An 18233-nucleotide genomic window follows, 5' to 3' on the forward strand; every position below is an offset into this window, starting at 1 on the left:
TGGGTGAAGCAAACAAGCCTCATCACTCCAGGGCCAGCACCGTTGCTCTCCAAGAGATTTGAAAATCAGAATTATGAAAATTACCAACAAAAACAATAATAATAATAAAAGATTTTTGCCCATTGGTTCATCCAGGATGAATCCAACCCAGTTAGACAGGGCCTAAGCATCCCCCACAATCAAACTTACCCAGCATCTGGACCAGGTCTGCAGGCCAATAAACCAGTAACATACCATGCCAAACATCAACACTTATAACCTTTGGTACTGATTCTCAGCTGAAATGGTCGGATGCTGGTTCTGATGTGTCCAGATGCTTGCTTGTGTTAGGATGCTGCACGGATTCTCTCACGAAGCGCATCCTGGGACTGTGGGTTCTTGGTGGATGCGCTGCAGTTCATCCAGCAGGAACCCACAGGCACAGAATGTGCTTCTTGGGAGCATCCTGGAGGTGTCCGGGCCCATCTAGAAAGCACCCATGGCCAAAAGGCCTTTTAAACATCAATTTTAGCATGTATTTAATTGATGATGATGAGAATGTGATTTTTTTTAGAATTCTTATGATTTTGAATGACTGAATTTGATTAGTGAATCTTGAGTCTTGAGTCTTGATTCTTGATCAATTAACATTGAATCATAAACAGAGTTTAGATTTTGTAATTCAAATTGCATTGGTATCTTGAACTTGAGTAACTATAAATTTACTAATTAGTTATTTCTATTTGTATATTTGTTACTTTGTGTTAGAGAAGTTTGAAGTTGAACTATCAATGGTGAAGCATCATGCTACGGAATGGTTTATTTTTGTATATTTCATGCATTTCTTTGCATACATAAATTATAGTATGTATGTATGTATATGGCTGCATCCAAAATCCCAAAAAAAAAAAAAAAATCCACGCACCACCCGCATCAGTAACTTAGCTTTAAACCAATACTTATTTCCAGCTCTCCCAACAGAGACCACATGCAATTTCAACAAAGAATCAAATGATGCAAACAACAATTGACCATAATTTGTCTTTCCCAGCTTACAAACCTCCACACCCCCGCTTACGCAATGGGCATATCAAAGGCTTCAACTAGCCAAATTTTTGCATGCTGCCAAAAATACCATCTACATTGGAAAGTCTGTCTCATACAGCCAGTGCATTTCACTCAAGCACAGATTGCAGATAAAACATTTATCTGAATCACCATAATAAGAATATAATTAGAGCTCAAAGCCTTGAAATTTGGAGAGGTGCATATTTGGTTGTATGCTCTTCTGCCATCACAGGTTGAAACAACTCCAAGTGTGTAAACTGTGCCATTAAATGTTCTCTGCATTCCTTAGCAGCCTCAGTGCCTGTAGAGAAGGCCCCATGTACTGTACCTGGATAAAGCATACTTGTAGCCTCCCCTGCAAAGAAAAGATTGTCAACAGGGATACGCAACCGCTCATAGAGATCATGTGCCTTGCCTACAATATCATAGCTGTAACAACCAAGAGAATTTGAATCTGATCCCCAACGTGAGACAAGGCACTGAATCTGCAAATATGGGATAAAAAATAAGCATCAAGAACAGATAATTTAAGAATTGGAATGATTGTGTTTATTTGAAACATGGAAGATAAACTGAATGCCATTTACATTGTCAAAAACTATGTGGCTGACCACTTACCGGTTCAGATGCGTGAGGCAGAATTCTCTTTAGCTGCAATATTGCAAAGTTAGCAGCTGCTTCATCGGACATCTTTTCTATGTCATTCGCCAGCCTTCCAGCAGGCATGTACACAAGAACAGCATGTCCAGTTGCTTTGTGCAGATTCAAGAAATAGCTACAACTATATGAAGTTGGTGCAACCACTCCCAAAAAGTCCACATTTGGCCAAAATACTTCCTCAAAATATAAAGCAATCTTATTTTCATTGCCCACCCCTAAATCTGATATTGCTGCCTCTTTCCACTCTGGCAATGGTGGGTCAAATTCTATTGCGTTTGTTTTTAGGACACCAAGAGGTATTGTAATGATGGCTGCATCAGCTACAAAAGTACTCCCATCCTCCACCACAATTCGTACACCATTATATCTCCGAGATACCTTTGTGACCCTAATAAATGAGAGCAGAAGGCATTGCAAATTAGCAACATGCAGTTGTTTAAATCAATCAAATGGCCTTTTCACTGTAAAACCAAAAATTACGCTGATTATAAATGTATTATACTTATGATTGAGACATATGTCAAGGCCTTCAGCCAGATCTTGTAAAACAGGATGGTATCCTTGCACCATGAGGCCATGTCCACCTTCAAGCAACTCTTCCTGTACCCAGAAAAAGGATTAGGGCAAAAATATAATTTGATGGTAAATCACTAGCTTTACTTCCAATTGACACATGTGAGAACCACTATAGTCAATGAACAAAAAATATATGTTACCTGGTCCCAAGTTTTCAAAGAAATGATGTCTGCATCTGCAGCAAACCACCCTTCCATTCTGCATAGGTACCACTGCAAGACCTTTTGAGAAAGCCCATTTTGCCTACAACCCCAAAAGCTTCTCAGTTAGAACAAAAGTTTAATAAACCAATGATTATATTTTCTATTTTACATAACATCCACAAATTTGTAAGTACCTCAACTCTGGGCGTCTTTCCAATACAATGGAAAAAGCCTGGTCCACAGACATATCTTCTGAGACTTCATCTCGTACTTTCTTTGTCTAAGGAAAAATTAAAACGGTGAGTTAAAAAATCAAGTATACACCAAGTGGAAGAGATATAGTAGAATTTCCAGAGTGCAAAATAAGAACCTCCTCTATAATCTCTTCAAATGCCTCTCCCACTTTCGTTACTAGCTCCGATGGAACTTGATTCCCATCCATGTCAAAAAGAGCATAGCTGCATTCACAGACAAACCAATAAGCAAAAAGTTGAAAGCCATAGCTTGGGTGCTGAAATGTTCATACGAACAATGAAATCTTATGTTATACAATAGAATGCAAGGCACTATGGAACCCTCCAATTTCCCTTGCAATTTGTTTCAAAATTAATACACAGGAAAAGTGAATATTGATTTCATCTGCCTTCTATTAGTAAACAAACAAACCGTAGGGTTCTTTGGGTGAACTGTAGAAAACCAAGGAAATCATTTTAAATTTTAATCATTTGTTACGCCCATAGAAGCATAAATCCTCAAAAGATTGCAAAAATTGTGATTGAAAAAAATCTTTGGCTGTATTGGTTTTCTTCCCAAAAAATAGTGATTTAATTAGCCATGATTTTTAAGGGCTTAAATCACATAAACAACATGAAAAATTGCCCTGGAAACACATTTTATCATCCACCAATCCATCATGAAACCCGAACCGTGTGATATTGCTATTTGATTGGGCATTTTGTTGATTTTTAGCACAAACTGAGCACTAGCTGCCAGGATGGTGTTCAGCATCAATGATTAGCCAAATTTCATTAGGTTGGTAAACCAAATCACAGGTAAATGACCTTGAGAGAACATATGTTTCTAATAGTTGTTAAGGACATTAAAACAGAGAGACATTCTTCAGTATGCTTCTACATTTGGGTGTTAAAAACATTAACATGAAATGGTTTAAGAGGTGTGCATCTTTTTTTCTCTATATTCCACCAAAATGTCTTTTGCCTTAGGATCGTAGTAACGCTTACCATGTACATAAATCCAAAAGACACATTTAATGGAAAATAGTAGACAACATCATAAATTCTAACTAAGGCTTCTATCTGATTCTTTTAACATATCAGAACCTTATAAGAGTACTTGATGTTTCCAGAGTCCATGACACTGTTTAATATTGCTTCTGGATTACCATGTCAAGAATTTTATAATCAACACTTTAACACTCATGATAGATTGCAGACAACGCTATATAATCATATAGGAAAAAGGATTAGAAACCAAAAAGAAGAGGGAAGATCACTAAAACTCCAAATAATCAACAGAATAAGATAGGAAATAAGGAGGAAAACTCATAAATTCAAAGCGAAATTATACGATGAAGATTGATAACATTATATATTGAATTTATATGATGAGTTATTGTAATTGTATAATGATAAAAAATTAAGTCCAAGGAAGCCAAATGAAGTTTGATATGAAGCAAAATTAGGATACATAAGACCATTATTGTACAAGTAATTACGAATATTAAATGGAAATGGAAATAAGATAATAATCTTAGCCTATTGATTATTAAGGGCTAACATATAAAGTTAAAAAAGATTAAAAGAACTGAAAAGAATAAAGAATGTTCAAATAGATACTTATAACAAAATTTCAGAAGGACAACAAAGAAAGAAAAAGCTGAAAAGAGAGAAAGAACAGTTTGAGGAGAAAAGAAGTGAAAAAGATAAACATACTAACAAATGAGAAGATAAACAATAAGTATAAGAAAAGCCTATGGCCACCAACTCACAGCAGAAAGGGGCAGATTATAAAAGATAGTAGAGAAAACGAGAATTAGTAACAAATCAAAGGGAGGACAGAGAAGATAGAGGAAGAAGTGGACAACCTGGCAAGAAAAGAGGATGAAAAGGCAGAAGAGAGTGACATCAGGAGGAAGAAGAGGTTTTTAGAGAGTTTAGCAAAGGATGCCACATATAACTCAAGCTCCACACCTCGTTATAATTTATGTTAGAAGGGTGGTTGCCAAATTTTCAATTCCTTCTTGAGTTTCCTTTTGAAGTAGTTATAAGTTATATAAGATGGTTTGAGCCTCTTTGAGATGAATATGGTGTTTAGACAAGGAAAAGTGTTATGAAAGGGCAGATTGAATCATTGAACAATTTCCTCATGGCTTATAGCTGCATACTGTTCTTTGATCCTTCTGCTAATGGAGCAACCAATCTCAAATACAGGGCATGTCATAAGAACGATCAATCTTATAACTTTTGAATTTAATCAGAAATCTCTTGGGTTTTTGGTGGGAATATTAAGGCTTCTTAAAGAAGAGTGAGGTTCAATTTAAAACTATATAGCACTAGTTGACATTTGTTTCCATCTGCTGTTTATGAAGCAACTGCTGGGTTCTGCAAATGAATTATAGCATCTATGGAATCTTACTGTGTCTAATTAGTAAAGGTATGTATTAGGAGACCTCTGATTTTGCATACAATGGTCATTCTTAAAACAATTAACCCAACACAAATATCCCTGTCGACTCAACCCCAAAAGAATAACCTGAGTGTACACATCCACTAATCGTATTCCTTGACTTCAACAGCACCTAATTGTTAATAGAATTACTAGCATTCATGTAAACTCATTTCAAACATTGTAAGTACACTGGTTAGCAGATTTCAAACATTGGGTTAACACATTTCAAACATGTTGTGCAAGTTCTTTCTGGTAAATGTATAGTATGGTTGATATTGTTTTCCATCTACCTTCTATGAATACACATACAATTAAAGAGTTATTCAAATCAATTAAAGCACCTACAAAACTTTATCCTATACATTTAGTTCAGTGGGTGCCAGAGTGCCTCTAGTTATGGGCACAAATGTTCATCAGAAATCAATTAATGTCACATAAAATAAGAAAAATGGTAAACAAGTACATCAAATAATAAAATTAAATTTTCACAATTTAATCGCAACATACCTTTCTAAATCATGATCATATAAGACCGAATTGTCACCACTTGTTCGGTACAGAGGAAGTCCCAATCTCCCAATTATAGGTGCTAAGGGATTTTCCTTACAAACACCATGTAGCCTGCATGAAATGTTGGACAACATAAGACCATAAGTTGGAAGACACGTGGCTCTTCCAAAAATAAAAAGTTCATAATATAAAGTTCTCAAGAAAAATCAAGCCCATTACAAATTCTTTCCTACCATGATGCACCCATGTCAACTGGAAACCCAAAAGAATAATCTGTGTATACACGTCCACCAATCCTGTCCCTCGACTCCAACAATGTTACCTAAACATTTATTAAAAAAATATATTATCATATGAGCACATGTCAAGTTCATTATATCTCATTATGAATAAAACTGTTACACTATGGATTACACTACATTTTAAGTTTCCACCCAAAAAGGTACTTGTAAAGGAAAGAAACACGAATCGCAACATTCAGCAAAAAGAACACAGAAAGGATGAAAGAAAATATGCTGCAATTATATGAACCTTAAATGAGGCATCCTGAAGGGCACGTGCAGCTGCTATCCCAGCGAAACCTCCACCTACTACAATTACAGATGGCGAAGAAATAGAAAAATCTCTACCAGAAGAACAAACAGCTGCAGGAAAAATTCCACATGGAGTCAGACATTCCTTTCATTCACAACAAAGGATTTCTACAGTGCAATACTACATAAACTACAAATAATCTATTTCACAAGAATTGTAGAGATCATGAGTTGCAACAAATCAGATATTACTGTTTTAAATACTATTTTGTTCGTAACATAGGATTTGTGCAGTGCAATGCTATATAAAATACAATAAAATCTATTTCTCAATAATTGTATGGATCCTGAGTTGCAACAATTGCTATTTCAGGATACTGCTAAAGCTATAGAAATTTAACCGCAACCAAAGCATGACATTTAAGAAAACTAGTTTATGGTGAGAAAAGTCAAAAATAAAACCCATCATACAATCATAACAATTGCTTAAATTCAGGTTAAAATAAGTATGAATTGTTTTTTAGAAGAAGATTTTGGATTTTGTAGGAAATAACTAAAATTATTTTTATCACATCTCCCAGTAAAATAGGTGTCCAACTAGATAAAAGAAAGTTTCACCAAAAAGACAGAATTATATATGGTTTCTGAACAAATGACAAGTAGATGGAGGGCTATTTATCAAGCATGCTTTTGATGGATGGAGGAAACCATAGAGTATCTTCCATCATCTTGTTGAATATATTGCAACAACTAACGAGCTCTACTGAAGGATACTACATGACACAATCATTAGTTATTATAAGACTAGTTTCTTAAAGCTGACCCATCACAAATTCTATGCAAAAAGGCTTGGATTATGCACAAGCGTTGATAAGAGAGATTGTAAACAGTAGAATGTCCTCATCGAATGTTCAGGATTTCATCTACTTGAACATGCATTCCCTAGAAGATTTACCTCTTTTAGACACATTTTGAGCAGCCCGGAAAAGATCATTGCAGATGATGTTTTTCCTATGGCTATTGGTTTATGGGATCATTGTAATTGGGCAGATCAAATAGCTTTGTTTCAAATAGACAGGGTTCTCCCTCGGTTTATGTCTATGAAGATTTTTCAGGTTGAAATAATGAAAACATGGACTCTTCTAAATGTTTCTATTAGCATGCATAAAAGGAATAATATTTCAGCACAAGGGTAATATTATCTACCAAAAATTATGCATTTGGTAAATATTGTTACTTGTCAAAGCTCTGGGTGGCACTAAATACAAAAACTACCAATAGGAAATGTCAACTGCAAACATAACTAGTTATGCAAAACCAGAAAATGGGGTCAAAATGCATTAACAAACGACCTTCCAAACAAACAAGGGCATCTGTACAGAAAGTCATCCAATCAACCCATGTGCCAGATCATAGATCTGCATTTGAATACGACTTCAAAGTACTCAACAAGACCATTCTTTTCAGCCAGGATGTGTGCTAGTGGGAAGACGAGGCATTTATCACAATGTTCACTCCTCCCACATTGATATCATCCCCTTCCTCACAGGCATGGCCTCCCACTTTTACTGTTATCTCCAAGTCAATATGGTTTGGCATACGTAGCAGGGTCTACACCTGTATGTCAATGTGGTCTGGCGTATGTGGCAGAAGACTTAGCTTTCAATTAATCAACATAATTTTAGTTGAGAAAGTGGATTTAACTTCATTCAAATGGTTTGATTGATGGGGCAGAGAAGTTATCTTCAATGGATCCATATTGCTTACGCCCTGGGTAATGAAGTTGTATTTCAATGAATCTAAATAGTTAAGTGGTTGTAGCAGAGTTAGTTTTTAATACAGCGGCGCAGCTAGGATGATAGAAAAGTACATATATTTCAAATTCTAATGAGCCCAAGCATCTGAGTAGATGTGACAAAGGAATAGGAATTCAAATTATCCATGTGGCTGGTAGATGATTTGGTTTCAGTATAAGCCTGCGGTTTGATTGATGTGTTTGTGACAAAGTGTTTTCGCTTAGAATGAACGCATGCAATTTGGTAGATATGTTACTGCACCTTATTGCAGTAGTATAGTAGTTAACTATCAATAAATTCATACAGTTTGAGAAATGTGATCGAGGAGCTGGTATTGAAAGAATCCTTGATTCTAAATTCTGTATCACAAGGTTGTTGGGTTCCCAACTAATGTGGGATACAATGCTATGATAGATTCTCAAAATTAACCGGAAGAACTTTCAGAGCGGCACGCAAGATTATTTGTCATCTCAATAAAAATCAAAACGAAGGTCTCAAAATTCATAAAAATTCGTCTAAAACAGCAACTACTTCTTTATAAAACAGGACGGTCTAACAACCGATTTAAAACCAGCTTACCTGAATTAGATTCAAGGTTTTCCTCTTTGGTGATCGCCATGCCAAATCGCTCAAATCAACAAGAATCGAGCTAAAACTGTGCACCCAAAAACTTGCAGCAAGCGCAATCGGCCCTCCCTCCAAAAAGATAAAAATGAATTGAATGCTCACCCGTTTGCAGATGATCTGAAACCCAGTGGCTCTAAAAGGAGCGAGGCCGAATAAGAACTATTCACACCACTTAAACGTGGACGGAAGATATTTTTGAAAAAATAGAATATTACTCAGTTGAATGGAATTATTCAGTGGAGCACCTTCCTCCACACCATCCTTGCAAATGCGTGAACGCAAGGAGGAGAGGAGGAGGCAAAGAATCTGATTACTGCTGCCAAAAATTAATGAAGCCACCGAGATATTATACGGAATCCAATGGCCTTTTGCAACTTTTTAACTGTAGCACCGCCTTCCTTGTGCCGATTTTGGTGGCTCCAGTTGTACAATGCTTCACGTTTTCCTCAATTGGACCTCTCAATGCTGACCTGGTTGCCACTTGGGCCGCGTTTTTTTAGTGTGTAGTAGTAAATATTAAGCTTTTGGTAATGGGGTTTTAAAAATTGTTTTTAAGCTGTTTCTTGGTAAAAGATTTTATGCAGAAAAAGGAAAGAGGACGGAAAAGGTCAGCATGTCATATTACAGTTGGTATGACAGAGAAGGGAATGAGAATGATTGCAAACCAGGTCAATTAGGGTTGGCAATTTTCAAGGACTTCTTTGAAAAAGAGGTTTAGTTTGTTATTCTTTTCTTTTTATAAATACCAAGTTTGAATATCAGTGCTCAATCCGAGTGGTCACAAACTAGATTTCATATTCTTATTAAGTTTTTTATTCACTTGATATTTATTGTCAAACAAGTCAAACGACATCTTGTGGACCCATTGCATGTATTTAAAAGTTTAGAAGATATTTTATGATTGAAATTTAAATTCTGACTTAAGTATTTATTTTATATAAATAAATATGTGGAATTGTATACAAGTAGTTTGGGTCAGTTAGTTTCTTCTTGTTGTTTGATTTGGTTTTTTTTGGTTGATTTCTTTATCACTATTTTTTTATTTGAAAGCTTAATGTTTGTTTCTTTCTTTTATTAAGCAATGCATTTTTTCCATGTGATTTTCTTGGTTGGCTATACTCTCATGTCTTTTTCCATAGCATTTAGCTTGTTTGAATAGGTTTGGATTTGGATGGGAAAGTCAAGGATAGGATTGTAGATTTCATTTTGTTGTAATTTGTTATGTGAGAATTATATAATGTTATTTAAATTTTTTAAACAATGTTATTAAAAATTTATGAATATATATTTGTAGTGTTTAGAAGTGGTATTATATGAAATTATTTTTTATTTATTTGATTTTGTATTTTAATAATATGATGAAAGTAATTTTAAAATGTGGGATTTTTGTGAATAAAGTTTATTTTTTTAGAAATTTGGTTTTGTTTATTATCTAGATGCAGAGTGTTGGATCAATTCAAAAATAGGAAATTCTATTCTAACATATTTTATCAATTTATCGAGGAAAAAGTAAGAAGGATTGCAAGAAACAAGAGGGTGATGATGTACCTAGATTAAAAATTAATCTCACTACCTAAAATAGCACAATGCATCAATCAAAATAATTAAAAGAGCTACTTAGTTTTTTGTCTTGCTAATCTCTAAAGGCATATATAAAGGTTAGAGTTTGGTATAATGCTAGAAGGAAAGGAAGATGTTCAAAACAAGCACCTACAAACATAATTAACATGACATATAAACATAGACAATAGAAAGAAAGTATTTAGACATAAAGGTAAGAGAGATCTACATGATATATCCACAGGAAGGAAGATATTAGAATGATGATTTTTTATTAATGTAAAAGGGAGGCGGAGTTATAGTTACAAGAGTACAAAAATGCATGGTACTTTGTAAAGAACTAAAGGAAAGGCAATAAAGAAACCCTTTAAAAAATCAAAGTTGTCCTTCATAGATTGGGCATAACTTAGGTAGAAAAGTACAACTCATACTAAAACACAAACCTACTAGTGTTAATTGAAGAGAGTTTATGTTAGTATCCATCCAATTTAGTTTACAAAGAAAATTGAAACAAATTAAATGTGTTTCCTATTGTATTCACAAAGTCTTACAAAATTGAAAAAGATATTTATAATTAAAATCACGAAGGGGTTGTGTTAATATGTGTGTGCATGCATGCACTTATTTAATAAAAAGGTTCCTTTTTATTGAATATTATATTTTTTTATTTATTAAGAAAATGGGATTTGAAGGGCCCCTGAAACCTTGTACAAAAGATCTTTAAGGATTAAACATTTATGCCCACAAGACAAAATAGAACACAGAAGAGACAAGGCTAGCAAACGATCAAGCCAACAACAAAAAGATAGCAACGTGACCACTAAAATAGGAAACACATAAAAATAGTAAGAACAAGGACAATTATGGGAGTTAACCCATTTTCTTCATCAACTCTGTTACCTTCTCCTCAAGTTGGTCCATCTTCTCGGCAACCTCCTTGATCTGACTAATATCATAAGTGGCAGTCACAACCATTTTCTTGATATTAGCCTTGGTCCTTCTCCCCATCCCCTCTTTGTTCTTAGAAGAAGCACCTTGGTCCTCAAGAACAATGACAATAGTTGTCTCCCCAGCAGAGCTTTCAAGTTTGTTGATCAAGATCCTAATGTGCTCATTGGAGGCTTTGAGAATATTATAGCTCTAATTTGCAATGCTTTTTAAGGCATTTCTCAATGTTGTTGGCCTTGTTATCTAATCCCAACACCTTGGCTTCCTTCCTATAAAAGATGCCATCACAACACCCATAATGGTGTTATCCTTATCCATTCCCTCGAGATTATTTTGGCCAATGCCCCTTGCCTCCACAATGCTCATCATTTCATTTTGAATGCTATATATATTGCTTTTAACAATTTTGGAAAAAGAAAGTGTCACATGAAGATTTGAAAGTAGTCACTCCACCACCCACATTAAATTTTTAATTTTTTTTAAATAGGGTCTTTCAAAGGGGTGCTACTATTTTTAAAGAAGATGATTTTTGAATTTGTTTTAAAAATTAAAAATTAAATTAATGTGGGGTTCACCTTGAAATAATCCACATGGGCATATCAAATGTTTTACTTCAATGGAACATAAGTTTCAACCAAAATGTTGGATTTTGAACTTTTTTTTACTTGTTGGAGAGTTAAATCTAAGCATTAGAATATGGCATATGTTTCCCATTTTGATGTGCTCTTATAGCTTGAAAGTCTAATATTCTTCTTTACATGTTTTTGGTTATAAATTTCCCATACAAAATCAAATTTCTAATTTCTAATAGGCATTGGAGAGCATGTTTAATTAGCTACATGGTGGTGCTTATATTTTATGATATTTATGAGTATGGAGAGTTGTGTGCTTATTTGTTCACTTGTTGGTGCTTGAGATTTGAGGAGTGAATGTGAGTGCATTGTTAGATTGTGGTGACTGATCAGGAAAGTACTGTACATACTTCATAAATAGTGGGGTTCGGGGCATCGCCCCGAAAAAAAATTTTTTTGGAAGTAGCCGACATCGACATGGTAGCCGACATATTATGGCCGACATATGGCCGACATGTTATAACCCTAAAGCGGTTTAATACTTGTATAAAAAGGGCTTAGGGTTGGGTATTTTTGATATGGTGATACGAAATTGGTTCTTGCGGCGGTATTGAGCTGTAAGGGATTACGGATTGTAATCAGGTTGTAATCACTGGATTGTAATAAGATCGGACTTGCTGTTTGGTGGACGTAGCCCAGGGATTGGGTGAACCACGTTAAATCTTGGTGCCTCGTGTTCATTTCTGTGTGTTCTATTATTTTCTGTTATTGGTTATATTTGCATGTAGTTTTTTATTTATGTCCGTGGTTTATCCTAACATGCATGATGTAGATGAGTTAAGATGTGAGACCTTGATGCAATGCATGCTTTTATGAGATATGTGATGATATAGTTGGTCATCAAATTTGGGATTTTTAATACAAGTTTATAGGGTATTTTAGATTTTGGGCTTCAATTGTAATAGGTATAAAATAATTTTTTCCATTTAAGAACATGATATGAGGCAAGTCATGTAGAGATGTAGTTAAGTGTAGGGGTATTGATTGTGGTATCATGGGCATACAAATGCATGTTTTGTGTTGATATGATGTAATTGTATTTATGGTGATTGGTGGTGATTTAATTTATATCAATGTAGGGGGGTTTATTTTATCTCTTTAAGGCTCATATGACTCTTTAACTATGTTGCATGATTGTGGACCTAAGTGGAAAATCAAATTAGATGGTGGTTTGGTGTTTGAGTATGAAGTTTACCAGTTTACCAATTTACCAATTTGATATATTAATTTGAAGTTTACCAATTTGATGATAATTTTTCATATTTTAGTATTTATATATATGAGTTATGTAATTATATGGATATGCCACAGATAGTGATTTTAGTTGGGATTACTCAAATGTTGTCTGTTTATATCCACTAAGTTAGATTCATTAATGTTGTAAACACCAATAAGTGACCTCATTTATGATCATTTATGCATTCATATATTTATTTTGAGATGAGGAGATGGATGATGTTTATGGTATTAGGATAGCTAGTGTTGGGACTTGTAGCATGGGGTTTTGTCATGATGTTATGATGGCTTCACTATTCAATTCTTACAGTTTGTGAGTGATCTTTTTTATAGTGATATGTTGTTGGTGATTGTTTTTGGTAATTGTGTGTGTATTGACCTAAAAAATTAGCACCCACAATTGTATTCTTGGTTAGGCCTCATTTTGGCCATTACAAGATTTTACGTATGTTATGCTTGATCTAACTACCTATATCCTCCTAATGGATGACATTTATCATATCTTTTTAGCTTGCCTTTTGAATTTTGGTACCTTTTCCTAGGTATGTAATACCTTGGAATTTATGTTCCTAGGAACACAACATCTAAGGTGTTGGTTCCCCTAGACTTGGTCCCAAATTCAAATTAGGGTGTTATAATGTTTCAATGGAAATTAGATCTCATAGTTAGCCTAGATAATTTTTGGAACTCGAAATGTGTGAAATGTAGATAAATACCCTATATCTCCTCAATTTTGTAACCAATAATATTTATTATCATCCATCAATTATTGAGAACTAAGAAACAATCAAGAGACCAAGTGACTTCAAGATTACAAGGTAAGCATTCAAGGCATTTTGAAAGAAAAATTCTTCAATTTAGCAATCTTCTCTAAAATAATGGCCAAGCACAAGAGTTTTCAAGAAAGAAATAAATTTTTTTTGACCACTTGTATACATTATTTCTCCATAGGAAGTGTTCAATTAAGCATAAAAACCTTGAAAATCTAAGATTGGTATTCATAGATCTATACAGTAATGAAGGTGTCCTTGATCCATTTATATATTCCAAGGTTAGCAAGTACAATGAGAATAGTATACAAGAATATTCATGAATGTGTGTGTGTGTGTGTGTGTGTGTGTGTGTGTGTGTGTGTGATCCCAATATTTTTTCATCAGGGTATTTAGAACTTAGGTCTAATATTTAACTTTATAGTTAATTTTCCTTATGCTATTTCATTTGATTTTCAAGGTTGATTAATAATTTGGGGCTTAAACAAGGAAAACTCTTTTCGACAACTATCTTCCCATTTTTGTGGGTGTAAGAATAGGTGGTGCAGTTATCAGGAATTAATTTGGGAAGTTCAAGATCTATGAAATCGACTATTAAAGTTTCAAGAAAAAACCTAGGTACAAAATGCCCTAGGTTTTATATTCCTAAGAGCAGAATGCCTAAGGTGTTTTTTACTTGGAAAATTCTCTTCAAATTTAGATCACATGTTGGTATAGTTATCATATTTCTATTTTATGTCATTAATGTTGAAAGTGAGAAAAACTCAACCCACGTCTCCTGAAAATCACTTGCATGTAGCGTGTGTGCACCAAGATGGCATGCAAAAGGGGGATATAAGTAAACACCTTTTTCTTAAATAAGGTAAAGACCCATTTGATGCTCATGCATTCAAAATGATAAAAAGTGTAAAACACAAAAATTGTAATACTCTTAATCTATTTTCTAAACTACTAATGTTTTAAAAAAATGGATAAGATTAAGAGGGTCAAACCCCATGCACACAAAAAATTGTTCCTTTTTTCTATTGAAAAACATAACATAGTTATTTTTGTGCACTCAAAAAAGCATATAGTTATATTTAGTATTTTGAAAAACCCTTTGGTAGGGTGATAGTTTTTGATAAGATAAATAGATTTTATAGAGACCTTGAAACCCAGTAGTTAAAACAAAACCAAGGCTAATAATAAGCAGTTAAAGCCCAGCCAAAAATAAACAAGTCACAAGGTTGATAATAAGCATGAAAGCCCAGCCAAAAACAAAGGCCAACGAAAAGGCTAGTTCAACTTACAACCAAAAAGCCAGAGCAAGAAAAAGCCAACTAGACAAAAAAAAAGTAGAAAACTAACAGCAAAAGATAGGAAAAAATCAACCAAGATTACTCTTCTGTCTTTTGCTCGAGCTCTTGCATTGTCTGAGCTACTTCATAGACTTTGTGGATCTCCTCAGCCATCTGCTCCCGAGTCTTCTAAGCTTCCTGATGCAAGCTACTAAAAGTCATTTCTGTCACCACATCCTCTTCAATCCTGGCTCTTTCCCTGTCCTTGTCCTCACTCTCATCCAATAGACCTCTGGCTTTTAACATTCTAGTAAGGGAGAGAATGTTATCATTAATAGAGTTGAGAATGGAAATCATCTAATTCGCCAGATTATGGTTATAGTTTTCTAGATTCAAGATTCTCTTCTCAGCCAAAGTGAGACGATCCTCCTGATCCTTATGATTTCCTGGACCAGGTTCCTTCCTATTGTTTTCCAATTGGCCAATTTTTTCCCTAAACTCTTCCAATTCATGGTAAAGCCATTTTATTGACCTAAAATTGTTGATCATGTTATTTCTAGCATTATTCAACAAATTCATGCCTATTTCCCTAGCATTATCCATTATTTCCACCATAGTAGGATCGATGAGATCCTCAAACTGGAGTTGGCCTTTTTTTCTTCTAGAATTTGGGGGTTCATTGTCTCTCTAACTCTTCCCATTTTGGTTGTTCTAACAATGAAATTTCTCCATGTCGTTCGCCTATCCTTCATAACCACCTCTCCACCCTCTCCATCAATTTTCTCCTTCTCTTTCTCTTGGGGATGAATAGGGGAGAGATGTATGGTTGAGATATCTAGCCCCGAACCCAAAATCCCCTCAACTTCCATCTATTTAGCCCTCTTCCATTTTTTAGTAATTGGTTCTTCTCTCTTAATTTTTGTCTCCTCCTCATCCTCATCATCAGATTTCATTTCCTCCCCTTCCTCATTGTAATCTTCATTACCCTGGCCTGTAGATTTAGGCCCATGTCCTCTAGGGCTCTTCCTGCTAGGGGTAATAGATGAGGGCAATTTCTTATCTGACTCTTTGGCCTTCTTTCCAGAGGAAGTGTTTGTCTCCCCCTCTGAGCTGATACTTGGATATCCTCTGTATCAGAGGAAAAACTAGAGCTACCTGAGTCCTCAGAGGCATCTGCACCATACAGAGGAGTATTGCTTAAAGTTTAAGCTTTAAAATGCTAAAAAATTAACACCAATAATCCCTGATGTAGGGCAGGATTCATAGAGGGTTTTTCCTTGAATCCAAATATAGCCTTGCTCATAGAAGTAAATAAATAAAATGAGAAAGAAATCTTAATGCTATGGCGGAAATGATTGAGAAGAACAAAGTGATGAGTTCTCACATGGTCAAATCTAGTATCCAATGAAATGTACTCTATAGCAACTTGTAAAAAATACCTCCAAATTTTTTTGATAGAGTCCATTTCATAGAACATTTCACATTTTACCAAATCATTTCTCTTCTCCGAGTTCTTTGCAAAATCCTTTATCACATTCGCCGATAGCTTCTTGTCTCTATAAAATTTGAAACCCTCTGCTAGAATTTCAGACACAAGAGCAATGACATCTTTTGTAATCTGAAATGAAACTCCATTCACTTTAACCCTCCTATCCTTCCAAGAGTGAGATATAGAAGTTGTTTATTTTTTCATAATTTTTTGACAAGTAGTTTTTTTCTATGATTTTTTGAAGTGACTCCATCTTGAAATTTTGGCACCTCTTCCTGTGTTGAACATAACTTGCATCAAAATAATCTAAAATCAACACTTTTTTTAGAAGTGTATATAATCAAGTGTAGAACAATAATATGTAATTTATTTTCTATTTGGTTAAGTAGATCAAAAGTTATTTAAAAAATGGTAGATGTATATCTGAGAGGACTGTTAAGACACAAATATAAAAAAATTAACTTCACAATGCTAATCTCATCCAAAATTTTAAAAAAAAATATGGATAGAAAGGTAAGAAAATATGTGAGATTATGATGCTAATTTTAGATATACCCACTTCATCATTTGCAAACCTGATGAAATCAAAGATGACAATTGATCATAGAAGATGAAAAAATGTCTAAAGCAACAAAAAATGGATGGAAAACATCAACTCAAGCCTTTGGGTAGTTTAATAGACCTATTACCAATCCTAAATGTGATCACGCTTGTTTGTTAATAAAACATGATTGTGTTATGCTTCGTATGACTAAATTGCCATACTAGACATAATATTATCACATTATGTTTTGTAAAACTATACTAGCAATAACGTGATCATGTTATGTCTATGTAAAAGTAAAGGCAATTGTCCAAAGGCCTAACAGGCCTAATTAGGTCCAATCAATAAAGAAAGTAGCCAAAACAGACCAACTTCATCAAATGATTGGATCAACTAGGGCACTATTAAAAAATTCTAAATTCTGAGTTTCACACTTTGAATGAGCCATGCATGAGACACATTTGAACCATCACATTTTTTAATTGCTTCATTATCTGGTTTAGAATATTGTGAAAGTTATCATAAAAAATACTATAAGGGAAAACATGTGTATTACCAAAGACTGCCCAAATCCCCCCCACAAAAGGAGTGTGGTGGATAGACGATGCATAGTGAGTTTTATACAAAGATTCAAATGTCAATTCTATCAAGGAAAGTTTAGCTTCTAGAACTTAGAGTATGGATCTTGGAATTATTCAATTTTTTGTTCATCCAAATAAAAACCCTTGGGCATATGCACCAAGATGGTGTGCAAAAATGTGGACACCATTAAAAAAATTTAAAAATACACATAACACAATCACACTATGTGTACTTTTGATTAAATTTCAAAATGGACATTGGCTTGTTAACCAACCGAGAAAAAACATTATTTTAAAATTTTGTGATCACATTATGCTCAACCAAACACAAATTGTGTTATTAAGAACTAGAATCATTGCTTCTAGTTCTCCATAACCCCATCAAGTTATGAAGAACTAGATGCAATGGGAGTGAGATATATAGAGAGAGGGGGGTGAAGGAGATGTAAGGGAGGAGTGAAACATAAAGTGGGGTAGGGAAGAGATAGAGAGAGGGGAGGGATGATAGAGTTCACATTGCTCTATGGAAAATTCAACAACACTTGTCACTTTTCTATCTATTTTTTTTGTTTTTAAGTGCATGTGCCCTAAAGACCTCCCATCACTACTTGAGCTA

The 18233-nt window shown here is 34.5% G+C and overlaps 1 protein-coding gene across 1 annotated transcript; it reads right to left on the reverse strand.

Moving 5' to 3' along the window:
* Positions 1 to 991: 991 nt before the first annotated feature.
* Positions 992 to 8900, reverse strand: LOC149529400 (polyamine oxidase 2-like). Its single transcript, XM_089811434.1, has 10 exons — positions 8533 to 8900; positions 6156 to 6268; positions 5858 to 5946; positions 5622 to 5735; positions 2797 to 2884; positions 2621 to 2706; positions 2424 to 2526; positions 2210 to 2307; positions 1666 to 2095; positions 992 to 1532 (listed from the first exon to the last, which is right to left on the reverse strand). Exons 1-10 carry the CDS (start codon positions 8570 to 8572, stop codon positions 1221 to 1223), a joined length of 1473 nt encoding a protein of 490 aa, XP_089667560.1. The 5' UTR covers positions 8573 to 8900; the 3' UTR covers positions 992 to 1220.
* Positions 8901 to 18233: the final 9333 nt, after the last annotated feature.

Source organism: Cupressus sempervirens, chromosome 11 (assembly GCF_028749045.1).
Source record: "Cupressus sempervirens isolate cs-2001-9-10 chromosome 11, ASM2874904v1, whole genome shotgun sequence".
NCBI classification, from domain to species: domain Eukaryota; kingdom Viridiplantae; phylum Streptophyta; class Pinopsida; order Cupressales; family Cupressaceae; genus Cupressus; species Cupressus sempervirens.

Coding starts and splice junctions, on each gene's coding strand:
- LOC149529400 (XM_089811434.1), bottom strand. CDS start 8,572: ATGGCGATCACCAAAGAGGAAAACCTTGAATCTAATTCAG. Junction 5,736..5,857: donor GTTGACATGGGTGCATCATG/GTAGGAAAGAAT, acceptor CATTTCATGCAG/GCTACATGGTGTTTGTAAGG. Junction 2,308..2,423: donor CTTTGAAAACTTGGGACCAG/GTAACATATATT, acceptor TTCTGGGTACAG/GAAGAGTTGCTTGAAGGTGG.